This window comes from Leuresthes tenuis, unplaced genomic scaffold, assembly GCF_036924035.1.
Source record: "Leuresthes tenuis unplaced genomic scaffold, fLeuTen1.0.hap1 SCAF_4, whole genome shotgun sequence".
Classification (NCBI taxonomy): Eukaryota; Metazoa; Chordata; class Actinopteri; order Atheriniformes; family Atherinopsidae; genus Leuresthes; species Leuresthes tenuis.
Genome location: NW_027325358.1, coordinates 664,459 through 677,003, shown reverse-complemented (window position 1 = coordinate 677,003; position 12,545 = coordinate 664,459). Strand labels below are relative to the sequence as shown.

At 49.4% G+C, this 12,545-nt stretch overlaps 1 protein-coding gene across 1 annotated transcript in view; it reads left to right on the top strand.

Moving 5' to 3' along the window:
* The window catches only part of LOC140305246 (phosphofurin acidic cluster sorting protein 1-like), a 23,670-nt gene extending 11,560 nt beyond the window's left edge, over nucleotides 1-12,110 (top strand). Inside the window, exons 11-24 of the mRNA XM_072384010.1 lie at nucleotides 113-190; nucleotides 289-377; nucleotides 473-605; nucleotides 2,830-2,934; nucleotides 3,054-3,154; nucleotides 3,234-3,388; nucleotides 5,128-5,238; nucleotides 7,501-7,603; nucleotides 8,101-8,143; nucleotides 8,221-8,266; nucleotides 8,334-8,421; nucleotides 8,487-8,674; nucleotides 11,310-11,420; nucleotides 11,940-12,110. Coding sequence (XP_072240111.1) covers nucleotides 113-190; nucleotides 289-377; nucleotides 473-605; nucleotides 2,830-2,934; nucleotides 3,054-3,154; nucleotides 3,234-3,388; nucleotides 5,128-5,238; nucleotides 7,501-7,603; nucleotides 8,101-8,143; nucleotides 8,221-8,266; nucleotides 8,334-8,421; nucleotides 8,487-8,674; nucleotides 11,310-11,420; nucleotides 11,940-12,052 — 1,464 coding nt within the window. The 3' untranslated portion in view covers nucleotides 12,053-12,110. The remainder of the gene's footprint in view (nucleotides 1-112; nucleotides 191-288; nucleotides 378-472; nucleotides 606-2,829; nucleotides 2,935-3,053; nucleotides 3,155-3,233; nucleotides 3,389-5,127; nucleotides 5,239-7,500; nucleotides 7,604-8,100; nucleotides 8,144-8,220; nucleotides 8,267-8,333; nucleotides 8,422-8,486; nucleotides 8,675-11,309; nucleotides 11,421-11,939) is intronic.
* The last annotated feature ends 435 nt before the right edge of the window (nucleotides 12,111-12,545 follow it).

Here is a 12,545-nt window from a genome sequence, read left to right as displayed (position 1 = left end):
CAGACCACTTTCAAATTTCTTTGATGAATATTAACAAATAAACAAGGTAAACAGTGAGGATCTGCTGCCCCCTGCAGGCCACTCTGTGTAACTGCTCTCTGCTCTCCACCAGGCGACGCAGCTGCTGTCTGCTGGAGCTCAGGGGCCCCAAGTCTCCGAGGAGCCCGGAGGACAGGAGGCGGGGCCCGGGGTGAGTAAACACAGACGCACACGCACGTGCACGCACGTGCACGCACACACACACAGGTTTCCTGCTACGTGCTCTTCTTCTTCTCTCCCTTCCCACAGGAAGCTGATGATGATGCTGCCATTGAACCCGATGCAGGCCCGGCTGCCAAACTCTGCAAAACTGAGTCCCAAACACACATGTCACCGAGGTACTCACACACACACGTGCACACACACGTGCACACACACTGATGTTGATGCATGCCCGCCACAAGAGCAGTAAACATGTCTGCTCCCGCCACAGTAAGACAGGAAGTCAGGCGCCTCGCCACCCGTTGAGCATCTCTACGAAGGACAGGCAGAACTCCAGAGGGCCCGACAGAACCAGCAGTGTGGACAGTGAGACGTCATGTGACTACAGGATACCTGCTCCACAGGTGAGTCGGACAGACTTAACACACTGGAGCGGGAGGTCTATCTGTCAGTGAGTCACAAGAAAAACATCGGGTATAGGTCCGGGTCTGGGTACAGGTCAGCGTATGGGTATAGGTTCAGGTACAGGTCTGGGTACAGGTCTGGGTCTGGGTACAGGTTTGGTTATAGGTTTGGGTACAGGTCTGGGTCAGGGTACAGGTCTGGTTATAGGTTCGGGTACAGGTCTGGTTATAGGTTCGGGTACAGGTCTGGGTATAGGTTCGGGTACAGGTCTGGTTATCGGTTCGGGTACAGGTCTGGGTATAGGTTCGGGTACAGGTCTGGTTATAGGTTCGGGTACAGGTCTGGGTCAGGGTACAGGTCTGGTTATAGGTTCGGGTACAGGTCTGGTTATAGGTTCGGGTACAGGTCTGGTTATAGGTTCGGGTACAGGTCTGGGTCAGGGTACAGGTCTGGTTATAGGTTCGGGTACAGGTCTGGTTATAGGTTCGGGTACAGGTCTGGTTATAGGTTTGGGTACAGGTCTGGGTCAGGGTACAGGTCTGGTTATAGGTTCGGGTACAGGTCTGGTTATAGGTTCGGGTACAGGTCTGGTTATAGGTTCGGGTACAGGTCTGGGTCAGGGTACAGGTCTGGTTATAGGTTCGGGTACAGGTCTGGTTATAGGTTCGGGTACAGGTCTGGTTATAGGTTCGGGTACAGGTCTGGTTATAGGTTCGGGTACAGGTCTGGTTATAGGTTCGGGTACAGGTTTGGTTATAGGTTTGGGTACAGGTCTGGGTCAGGGTACAGGTCTGGTTATAGGTTCGGGTACAGGTCTGGGTATAGGTTCGGGTACAGGTTTGGTTATAGGTTTGGGTACAGGTCTGGGTCAGGGTACAGGTCTGGTTATAGGTTCGGGTACAGGTCTGGTTATAGGTTCGGGTACAGGTTTGGTTATAGGTTTGGGTACAGGTCAGGGTACAGGTCTGGTTATAGGTTCGGGTACAGGTCTGGGTATAGGTTCGGGTACAGGTCTGGTTATAGGTTCGGGTACAGGTCTGGGTCTGGGTACAGGTCTGGTTATAGGTTCGGGTACAGGTCTGGGTATAGGTTCGGGTACAGGTCTGGTTATAGGTTCGGGTACAGGTCTGGGTCTGGGTACAGGTTTGGTTATAGGTTTGGGTACAGGTCTGGGTCAGGGTACAGGTCTGGTTATAGGTTCGGGTACAGGTCTGGGTATAGGTTCGGGAACAGGTCTGGTTATAGGTTCGGGTACAGGTCTGGGTCAGGGTACAGGTCTGGGTATAGGTTCGGGTACAGGTCTGGTTATAGGTTCGGGTACAGGTCTGGGTATAGGTTCGGGTACAGGTCTGGTTATAGGTTCGGGTACAGGTCTGGGTCTGGGTACAGGTCTGGTTATAGGTTCGGGTACAGGTCTGGGTCTGGGTACAGGTCTGGTTATAGGTTCGGGTACAGGTCTGGGTATAGGTTCGGGTACAGGTCTGGTTATAGGTTCGGGTACAGGTCTGGGTCTGGGTACAGGTTTGGTTATAGGTTTGGGTACAGGTCTGGGTCAGGGTACAGGTCTGGTTATAGGTTCGGGTACAGGTCTGGGTATAGGTTCGGGAACAGGTCTGGTTATAGGTTCGGGTACAGGTCTGGGTCAGGGTACAGGTCTGGGTATAGGTTCGGGTACAGGTCTGGTTATAGGTTCGGGTACAGGTCTGGGTATAGGTTCGGGTACAGGTCTGGGTCTGGGTACAGGTCTGGTTATAGGTTCGGGTACAGGTCTGGGTCTGGGTACAGGTTTGGTTATAGGTTCGGGTACAGGTCTGGGTATAGGTTCGGGTACGGGTCTGGGTACAGGTCTGGTTATAGGTTTGGGTACAGGTCTGGGTCTGGGTACAGGTTTGGTCATAGGTTCGGGTACGGGTCTGGGTATAGGTTCGGGTACAGGTCTGGGTCTGGGTACAGGTTTGGTTATAGGTTCGGGTACAGGCTTGGTTATAGGTTCGGGTACAGGTCTGGGTCTGGGTACAGGTTTGGTTATAGGTTCGGGTACAGGTCTGGGTCTGGGTACAGGTTTGGTTATAGGTTCGGGTCTGGGTCTGGGTACAGGTCTGGGTATAGGTTCGGGTACAGGTCTGGGTAGAGGTTCAGGTACAGGTCTGGTTATAGGTCTGGGTACAGGTCTGGGTACAGACTTATAATTTGGGAACTGATGTAGTTTTTTGTGTTTTTTAGGTTGCACGGAAGGCAGTTTTGGACCAACTGAACCACATCCTGTTCTCTGAGGATCACATCCCAGAATCCGTCATCCTGATCAACACCACAGACTGGCAGGGACAGGTCGGTCTCTTTCTGTCCTTCTCTGTCCGGGTTAAATAGTCCGACTTCGTTCAGTTTTTCACTCTCAGGTGAACTGGGTCCAGACTCAGGTGACACAAACCTGTCGTCTCCCTCCTCAGTACCTGTCAGAGCTTCTCTTCAATCAGCCAATCATCTGCACCGTCTCAGCCGCTGATGTTCACGCCGCCTTCAGTGCCATCATCGCCCGCATCCAGAGATTGTACGAGTCCAGTGCAACACTTACACAAATCACTGATTCCCTGCTTGTGTTTGAGGTTTGACCTGAATATGTTTTGCAGCTGTAACTGTAACTCCCAGACTCCGCCCACAGTGAAGGTGGCGGTGGGTGGAGATCAGAGTTACCTCAGCACCGTCCTCTACTGCTTTGTGGAGCAGCTGGCCAGCAAGACACCTGATTGGCTGAGTTACATCCGCTTTCTCATCATTCCTGTCGGTATGCACACACACACACACACACACACACACACACACACACACACACACACAGACACACACATGCACTCACACACACACACACACTCACACACACACACTCACACACATACACACACACACACACACACTCACACACACAGCCAAGCAGCGTAACACCAGGCCAGAGACACCTGCTGAGAGAGAGAAACACAAGTTAATGACAGCAATGATGTCATCTGTACATGGAGGGAGGAGAGGTGCATCATGGGAGCTCCCCCAGCAGGCTGGGCCTATAGCAGCAGAACATGGAGGGAGGAGAGGTGCATCATGGGAGCTCCCCCAGCAGGCTGGGCCTACAGCAGCAGAACATGGAGGGAGGAGAGGTGCATCATGGGAGCTCCCCCAGCAGGCTGGGCCTATAGCAGCAGAACTATGGGATGTTTCATATTTCATATCCTATTCTGAATTTAACAGGAAGCCAATGAAGAGAAGCTAAAACTGGAGAAACATGATCTCTGCTGTTAGATCTCAGCAGAACTCTGGCTGCAGCATTTTGGATCAGCTGGAGGCTTTTCAGAGAATCTGTGGGACAGAACAATAATAAGGAATTACAGTAGTTCAGTCCTGAAGGAACAGATGCATGGAGCAGTTTCTCTGCATCACCCTGAGACAGGATGTTCCTGATTTTAATGATATTATGAAGGTGAAAGAAGGCAGAAACCTGTTTTATATGGAGTCAGAGGACAGATCCTGGTCAGAAATAACTCCAAGGCTCCTCACTGTAGAACTAGAAGCCAAGGAAATACCATCTAGAGTAACTATATAACAAGACCATTTCTCCCTGAAGCGCTCAGGTCCAAAGAGAACAACTTCAGTTTGTCTGAATTTAAAAGCAGAAAGTTCTGAGTCATCCAGGTCTTTATGTCTTTAAGACAGGCTTGTAGTCTGACCAACCTGTTGGTTTCATCTGGTTTCATAGATAAGTACAGCTGAGTATCATCAGCATAACAATGGAACTTTATGCCATGCTGTCTGATAATGTTACCTAATGGAAGCATGTATAAAGTAAAAAGAATCGGTCCAAGCACAGAACCCTGAGGAACTCCATGACTTACTCTGGTGTGTGAGGAAGATTCTTCATTTACAAGAACAAACTGGAATCTATCTGATAAATATGACTTAAACCAGCCTAATGCAGTTCCTTTAATCCCAATAACATGTTCAAGTCTCTGTAACAGAATGCTGTGATCGATCGTATCAAATGCAGCTCTGAGATCCAACAGGACAAGAAACAAGTCCGCTATCAGAGGCTAAGAGGAGATCATTGGTAACTTTCACCAGTGCCGTTTCTGTGCTACGATGCACTCTGAATCCTGACTGAAACTCTTCAAACAGATTATTTCTGTGTAAATGATCACAAAGTTGAGCTGAAGCTATTTTTAGGTCGATAATTAGCCAACACTTCTGAATCAGAGCAGGTTCACTTGGATCAGAAAGACAAGACACTGTGGAACAGTTTTAGTTGGTTTGGTTGGTTGCAAAACCACCAGCCAACATAAGAGTTTGTTAACTTCAGACCAGCAGCTGGTGCTGATCTGGAAGCAGTTTCCCTGCAGTGAGTCGGTTAAAGGTGAGACACCAGCCATGAGCCGGAGGGGAACTGCTTTGTTTGTAACAGAGATGAATCCAGCTGAAGGTGCAGGCTGGAGGTTCTGGCTGAGCCTTCCCATGATGCTCCTGTGTCTGTTTTTTAATCAGGGGTTCACCCGCTGGCCAAGTTCGTGTCGTCTCTCGATGGGAAGTTCGGCTGCCTGTTTATGGACGCCGGCTGGAGGGAAACGTTTGGACGTGCCGAGCCGCCAACGCTGGGTAGCTTCTCCAGAGAAAGAATCGTTTTTATTCATATAACAGTTTATTCATCTGTCAGAGATCCTCTGACCCTCTGTTTCACTCTGACTCTTCTGTTTCACTCTGTTTCACTCTGACTCCTCTGTTTCACTCTGTTTCACTCTGACTCCTCTGTTTCACTCTGTTTCACTCTGACTCCCCTGTTTCACTCTGTTTCACTCTGACTCCTCTGTTTCACTCTGACTCCCCTGTTTCACTCTGTTTCACTCTGACTCCTCTGTTTCACTCTGACTCCCCTGTTTCACTCTGTTTCACTCTGACTCCTCTGTTTCACTCTGACTCCTCTGTTTCACTCTGTTTCACTCTGACTCCTCTGTTTCACTCTGACTCCCCTGTTTCACTCTGTTTCACTCTGACTCCTCTGTTTCACTCTGACTCCTCTGTTTCACTCTGACTCCTCTGTTTCACTCTGTTTCACTCTGACTCCTCTGTTTCACTCTGTTTCACTCTGTTTCACTCTGACTCCTCTGTTTCACTCTGACTCCCCTCTGTTTCACTCTGACTCCCCTCTGTTTCACTCTGACTCCCCTCTGTTTCACTCTGACTCCCCTGTTTCACTCTGACTCCTCTGTTTCACTCTGACTCCTCTGTTTCACTCTGACTCCTCTGTTTCACTCTGACTCCCCTGTTTCACTCTGACTCCTCTGTTTCACTCTGACTCCTCTGTTTCACTCTGACTCCTCTGTTTCACTCTGACTCCCCTGTTTCACTCTGACTCCTCTGTTTCACTCTGACTCCCCTGTTTCACTCTGACTCCTCTGTTTCACTCTGACTCCTCTGTTTCACTCTGACTCCTCTGTTTCACTCTGACTCCCCTGTTTCACTCTGTTTCGCTCTGACTCCTCTGTTTCACTCTGACTCCTCTGTTTCACTCTGTTTCACTCTGACTCCCCTGTTTCACTCTGACTCCTCTGTTTCACTCTGACTCCCCTCTGTTTCACTCTGACTCCCATCTGTTTCACTCTGACTCCTCTGTTTCACTCTGACTCCCCTGTTTCACTCTGTTTCACTCTGACTCCCCTGTTTCACTCTGACTCCTCTGTTTCACTCTGACTCCTCTGTTTCACTCTGACTCCCCTGTTTCACTCTGTTTCACTCTGACTCCCCTGTTTCACTCTGACTCCTCTGTTTCACTCTGACTCCCATCTGTTTCACTCTGACTCCCCTGTTTCACTCTGTTTCACTCTGACTCCCCTCTGTTTCACTCTGACTCCTCTGTTTCACTCTGACTCCCCTGTTTCAATCTGTTTCACTCTGACTCCCCTGTTTCACTCTGTTTCACTCTGACTCCCCTCTGTTTCACTCTGACTCCCCTGTTTCAATCTGTTTCACTCTGACTCCTCTGTTTCACTCTGACTCCCCTGTTTCAATCTGTTTCACTCTGACTCCTCTGTTTCACTCTGACTCCTCTGTTTCACTCTGTTTCACTCTGACTCCTCTGTTTCACTCTGACTCCTCTGTTTCGCTCTGACTCCCCTGTTTCACTCTGACTCCTCTGTTTCACTCTGACTCCTCTGTTTCACTCTGTTTCACTCTGACTCCTCTGTTTCACTCTGACTCCTCTGTTTCGCTCTGACTCCCCTGTTTCACTCTGACTCCTCTGTTTCACTCTGACTCCTCTGTTTCACTCTGTTTCACTCTGACTCCTCTGTTTCACTCTGACTCCCCTGTTTCACTCTGACTCCCCTGTTTCACTCTGACTCCCCTCTGTTTCACTCTGACTCCCCTGTTTCACTCTGACTCCTCTGTTTCACTCTGACTCCTCTGTTTCGCTCTGACTCCCCTGTTTCACTCTGACTCCTCTGTTTCACTCTGACTCCTCTGTTTCACTCTGACTCCTCTGTTTCACTCTGTTTCACTCTGACTCCTCTGTTTCACTCTGACTCCCCTGTTTCACTCTGACTCCCCTGTTTCACTCTGACTCCCCTCTGTTTCACTCTGACTCCCCTGTTTCACTCTGACTCCTCTGTTTCACTCTGACTCCTCTGTTTCACTCTGACTCCCCTCTGTTTCACTCTGACTCCTCTGTTTCACTCTGACTCCCCTCTGTTTCACTCTGACTCCTCTGTTTCACTCTGACTCCTCTGTTTCACTCTGACTCCTCTGTTTCACTCTGACTCCCCTCTGTTTCACTCTGACTCCCCTCTGTTTCACTCTGACTCCTCTGTTTCACTCTGACTCCTCTGTTTCACTCTGACTCCCCTGTTTCCCTCTGTGTGACAGATCCGGTGGACGTTGCTGGTCGGGTGTCTCAGTATCTGGCCGGAGCCGCGGTTTCTCACCTGTGTCCGATCTCAGAGGCCATGCTCACCTGCAAACACAGGAGGTACCTGATTGGACCCGTTTGGCGGCTGAGGAAAATACCTGCAAAGAAATGATCAAATACAGAAAAAATCTGCTGAAAGAACAGGGAACTATTTAAAAAGCTAAAATCTGAAGTTAGGTGAACAAATGTCTGCACTTACAGCTCAGTTCCAGTTAGGTTTTCACTAACTGCCCACAGCACTGATGTGTCTGGTCCTTTAAGGAGGTCTTCAGGGGTTGTTGCTCAGCTTTAGCTGAATTTAACGAACGCCACCTGAACCAAACCAAGACTTCACCTGCTGCCAGGTGAGAGTAAAACGCTGAGATCACCTGATTCTGACCTGAGGGCTTCAGACTAACTGAGGCTGCTGTCTGGTTGTTATTTGGTTGTTTGAATAAAGACGAGGAGAGACAAAGAGTCCAGATCTGGAGCTCTTCTGTGGAAGTTTAGATTTTTCATAAAACAAGCTGGACACGATGAGTTAAGTGGACTAAAAGTCTTCTGGTGTTCCTCTGCAGCCCGGAGGATGACTCCTGCCAGAAGTTTGTTCCGTTCATCGGGGTAAGCGGCTTGGTGAGTTTAACCCGGAGCAGAACCGGCGCTGGGTGGGTTAAGACGCTGTCTTTGTTTGTTCTCAGCTGGTGAACGTTGGCATCGTGGAGCAGAACTTCCTGTCCACCTCAGGTACGCCCGGCTCACGTTTCCTCTGGGCCCCACACCTCTGTTAAACCTCCTGCTTCTCCCCCCACAGTGGACTCTGATGACATCACTCTGGGATCTCCCCCCTCCCAGCCGGGAGCGCCGGCCAGCGCCACGCCGCCGCCCTCTCCCTCCATCAGGTACTGTCTGCAGGTTCCTCTCCTGCTGGGAGCAGAATCCTGACCTTCCCCCCCTGTCTGAGCAGCTGCCCGGCGGAGGTGATGGGTCTGCAGCTGGACTACTGGAGCAGTCAGGGCGGAGGAGGAGAGCGCAGGAAGGAGGCGGGGATGAAGAACACGCTGAAGAGCAACTTCCGCTGTCTTCAGGTGTCGCGCCTCAGTGCCGGAGAACTGATGAGCCTGACAGTGGTGATGAAGGAGAAGAACAAGAAAGGTGAGGAGACCAAACTTTCATCTGGGAAATGTGAATTTATTCAACAGAAACTGTTATTTTCAGCCTCTTCTTTGTATTCAGAACCAAACCCAGATTCTGCTGCAGCAGCACTCAGTGAAAGCTGTTCTGGAGCCAAAGAAAGACAGAAAGTTTACAGAATCTACAGCAACAGCTTCTGGAGCTTCTCCAAGCAGCAGGTTACCTGCTGACAGGTGAGGGTGTCAGGATTGGGTATAAAAGCAGCTTCCACCAAAGGTTCAGCCTCTCCAACAAGGACGGGTCGTGGCTCACCGCTTTGGGCCAAACTCCATCAGAGAATCATCAATAAGTTCAGGAAATATTCCTCAGAGTCAGACTGTAAAGAACTTTGGTCTTTCAGCATCTACAGAGCAGGATATTGGGAACAGATTCAGGGAGTCTGGGGAAGTCTCAGTGTGGAAAGTTGCTGTGAAACTCATCCCGGCTGCTCAGATGTGTGTTTTATTACTTTGGTTTCAAACTTTAATTTTCTTTAAACGCCAACAACGAGATAAAAACCCTCAGAAACACAGTTAAAACCGTTAAAACAGTAAAAAACAATCAAAAACGAGCCCCAGAGTCAGACACAGCAGCAAGAAAAGTGTCACAGGAAGTGAAGAAGAAGAGAAGGAAGACAACAGGAAGTGAAGAAGAAGAGAAGGAAGACAACAGGAAGTGAAGAAGAAGAGAAGGAAGACAACAGGAAGTGAAGAAGAAGAGAAGTAAGACAACAGGAAGTGAAGAAGAAGAGAAGGACGACAACATGAAGTGAAGAAGAAGAGAAGGAAGACAACAGGAAGTGAAGAAGAAGAGAAGGAAGACAACAGGAAGTGAAGAAGAAGAGAAGGAAGACAACAGGAAGTGAAGAAGAAGAGAAGGAGGACAACAGGAAGTGAAGAAGAAGAGAAGGAAGACAACAGGAAGTGAAGAAGAAGAGAAGGAAGACAACAGGAAGTGAAGAAGAAGAGAAGGAAGACAACAGGAAGTGAAGAAGAAGAGAAGGAAGACAACAGGAAGTGAAGAAGAAGAGAAGGAGGACAACAGGAAGTGAAGAAGAAGAGAAGGAAGACAACAGGAAGTGAAGAAGAAGAGAAGGAAGACAACAGGAAGTGAAGAAGAAGAGAAGGAAGACCAGAATAAGCATCAGATGCTGGAGAGATCAGAGGAAAAGACAGAAGCAGAGAGAAAGAATTCTTTCTTCTAACATAAGCTCGAACCTTATCGTCTGTTAGCTCCAGTTTTATCTCATTTCACTCAGAAATCTGGTTTTCAGCCTTTCAAAATGTTCTTTCCAATCTCACACTGACACATATCGAATGAGAGAAAAACATTTTATCCTCCTGTTTTGTCTTTTCTGAGCAGGTTTAAGCTGCTTCACTGACCAATTTTTATGTATTTGGAAAATAAAAAGAAATCTAGTTTAATGCAGCAAAACACTCTAAAAGCTGCTGTAGAGTCAGAGAAAGACAGAAAGTTTATAGAATCTACAGCAACAGCTTCTGGAGCTTCTCCAAGCAGCAGGTTACCTGCTGACAGGTGAGGGTGTCAGGATTGGGTATAAAAGCAGCTTCCACCAAAGGTTCAGCCTCTCCAACAAGGATGGGTCGTGGCTCACCGCTTTGGGCCAAACTCCATCAGAGAATCATCAATAAGTTCAGGAAATATTCCTCAGAGTCAGACTGGAAAGAACTTTGGTCTTTCAGCATCTACAGAGCAGAATATTGGGAACAGATTCAGGGAGTCTGGGGAAGTCTCAGTGTGGAAAGGCCAAGGACAGAAAGCCCTGCTGGATGAGCTCGGAGCCCTCAGGCAGCACTGCAGGAGAAACCGTCAGGCCACCATGATCCATACAGCCACATGGGCTCAGGAGGAGCTGGGAAAAGCATTTCCACTCAACACAGTCCACGGCTGCATCCAGAAATGTGAGCTGAAGCTGCATCACACCAGGAGGAAGCCATATATCAGCTCTGAGCAGAACCACGGCCCAGTTCTCTGGACTCCAGCTCATCTCAGAGGGACAGAAAGACAGTGGACACGTGTTCTGTGGGCAGATGAGTTTCAGCTGCTTCTGGGAAAAACTGCTGAGAAAGAGCATCCAGCTGTTCTCAGAGGAAGGTTTAAAGCAGCGTCTGTGATGGTCTGGGGCTGCAGCAGAGTCCAGGGCATGGAGGGCTTCATCTGGGTGAAGGTACCACTGATGCACAGCTGGATGTTGGAGTTCTGCAGAGACAGATGCTGCCATCAAGGTGACTTCTGTGGTTATTTCAGCAGGACGATGCCAGACCTCATTCTGCAGGACTTCCAGCAGCTTCAGACACACAGAGTGTGTGAGCTCGGCTGCCTGCCTGCAGTCCACATCTGTCTCCTGCTGCAGATGTTGGAGCATCATGAAGAGGAGAACCAGACAACCAGGGACTGCTGAGCAGCTGGAATCTGGGATTCAGCAGGAATGGACTCAGATTCCTGTGAAAAAATCAGTTCAAAGCATTAAAAAGAGTCACTAAAGGAAGCTGAAGGATGGAAACATGAGTCTGGAGCAGCTTTCACTGAGTGGTGCTGCTGCAGATTAACATTTACATCTTATAGATGTGGATGATGATGAGTGCTGGTGTTTCAGTTATGTTTCTCAGTAAGAAGGCCAAGGAGAAGGAGGCGGAGTCGAGGAGTCAGGTGATCGAAGGAATCAGCAGGTTGATCTGTACCTCCAAACACCAGCACACACTCAGAGGTAAACACACTTATACACCTTCAGTGACAGTTCTAATGTGCACCTTCAACATGTAAAGTCTGTCAGCCACTGGACCAGAACCGGTCACATCAGAACTCTGGTAGAGTCTCCTCTGAGGATGTTTTACGGCTGTTTTCATTCAGATGAAGGTTACCTTCCATATCTGCTGCAGACGCTGTGCTGCTCATCTCTGTAGAGCTCTGAGCTGCTGCAGCTGACCATGGTCCGGAAACCGTGGAAACTGTGGTTTCCATGGAAACCGGTTGATTGTAGGTCAGATCAGAGGTCTGAAGGTCCAACCTGGTTCCAGTAAAGCTGCAGATTCAGGGGAAGCAGGCCTGAAAATGGCTTCACTTCTGTTCTGCTGCCAGGCTCAACACAACACCTGATGTCAGCCGTTTGTGGCGTTCCTGTCGCTCCTCTGTTGTGGAGCTTCAGGGAAACATCTCAGAAGATGCAAAGCAGAATGCACGACTGAAATGTTTTGTGTGAAATGAGCCTCCTGTTGCTGTTTCTCAGTGTCTGTGGACGGAGTCGAGTGGAACGACGTCAAGTTTTTCCAGCTGGCAGCTCAGTGGCCGACACACGTCAAACACTTTCCTGTCGGGATCTTCGGCTACAGCAAACCGTGACCCTCCTCCTCCTGTTTGGATCCCAGGACCTCCCCGTGGGTGAAGCTCCTCCCCTTTTTACCTCCTCATCCTTTTTTCGATCCCAGGACCTCCCAGCGGGTGAAGCTCCTCCCCTTTTTACCTCCTCCTCCTGTTTGGATCCCAGGACCTCCCCGTGGGTGAAGCTCCTCCCCTTTTTACCTCCTCCTCCTGTTTGGATCCCAGGACCTCCCTGTGGGTGAAGCTCCTCCCCTTTTTACCTCCTCCTCCTGTTTGGATCCCAGGACCTCCCTGTGGGTGAAGCTCCTCCCCTTTTTACCTCCTCATCCTTTTTTCGATCCCAGGACCTCCCTGTGGGTGAAGCTCCTCCCCTTTTTACCTCCTCATCCTTTTTTCGATCCCAGGACCTCCCAGCGGGTGAAGCTCCTCCCCTTTTTACCTCCTCCTCCTGTTTGGATCCCAGGACCTCCCCGTGGGTGAAGCTCCTCCCCTTTTTACCTCCTCCTCCTGTTTG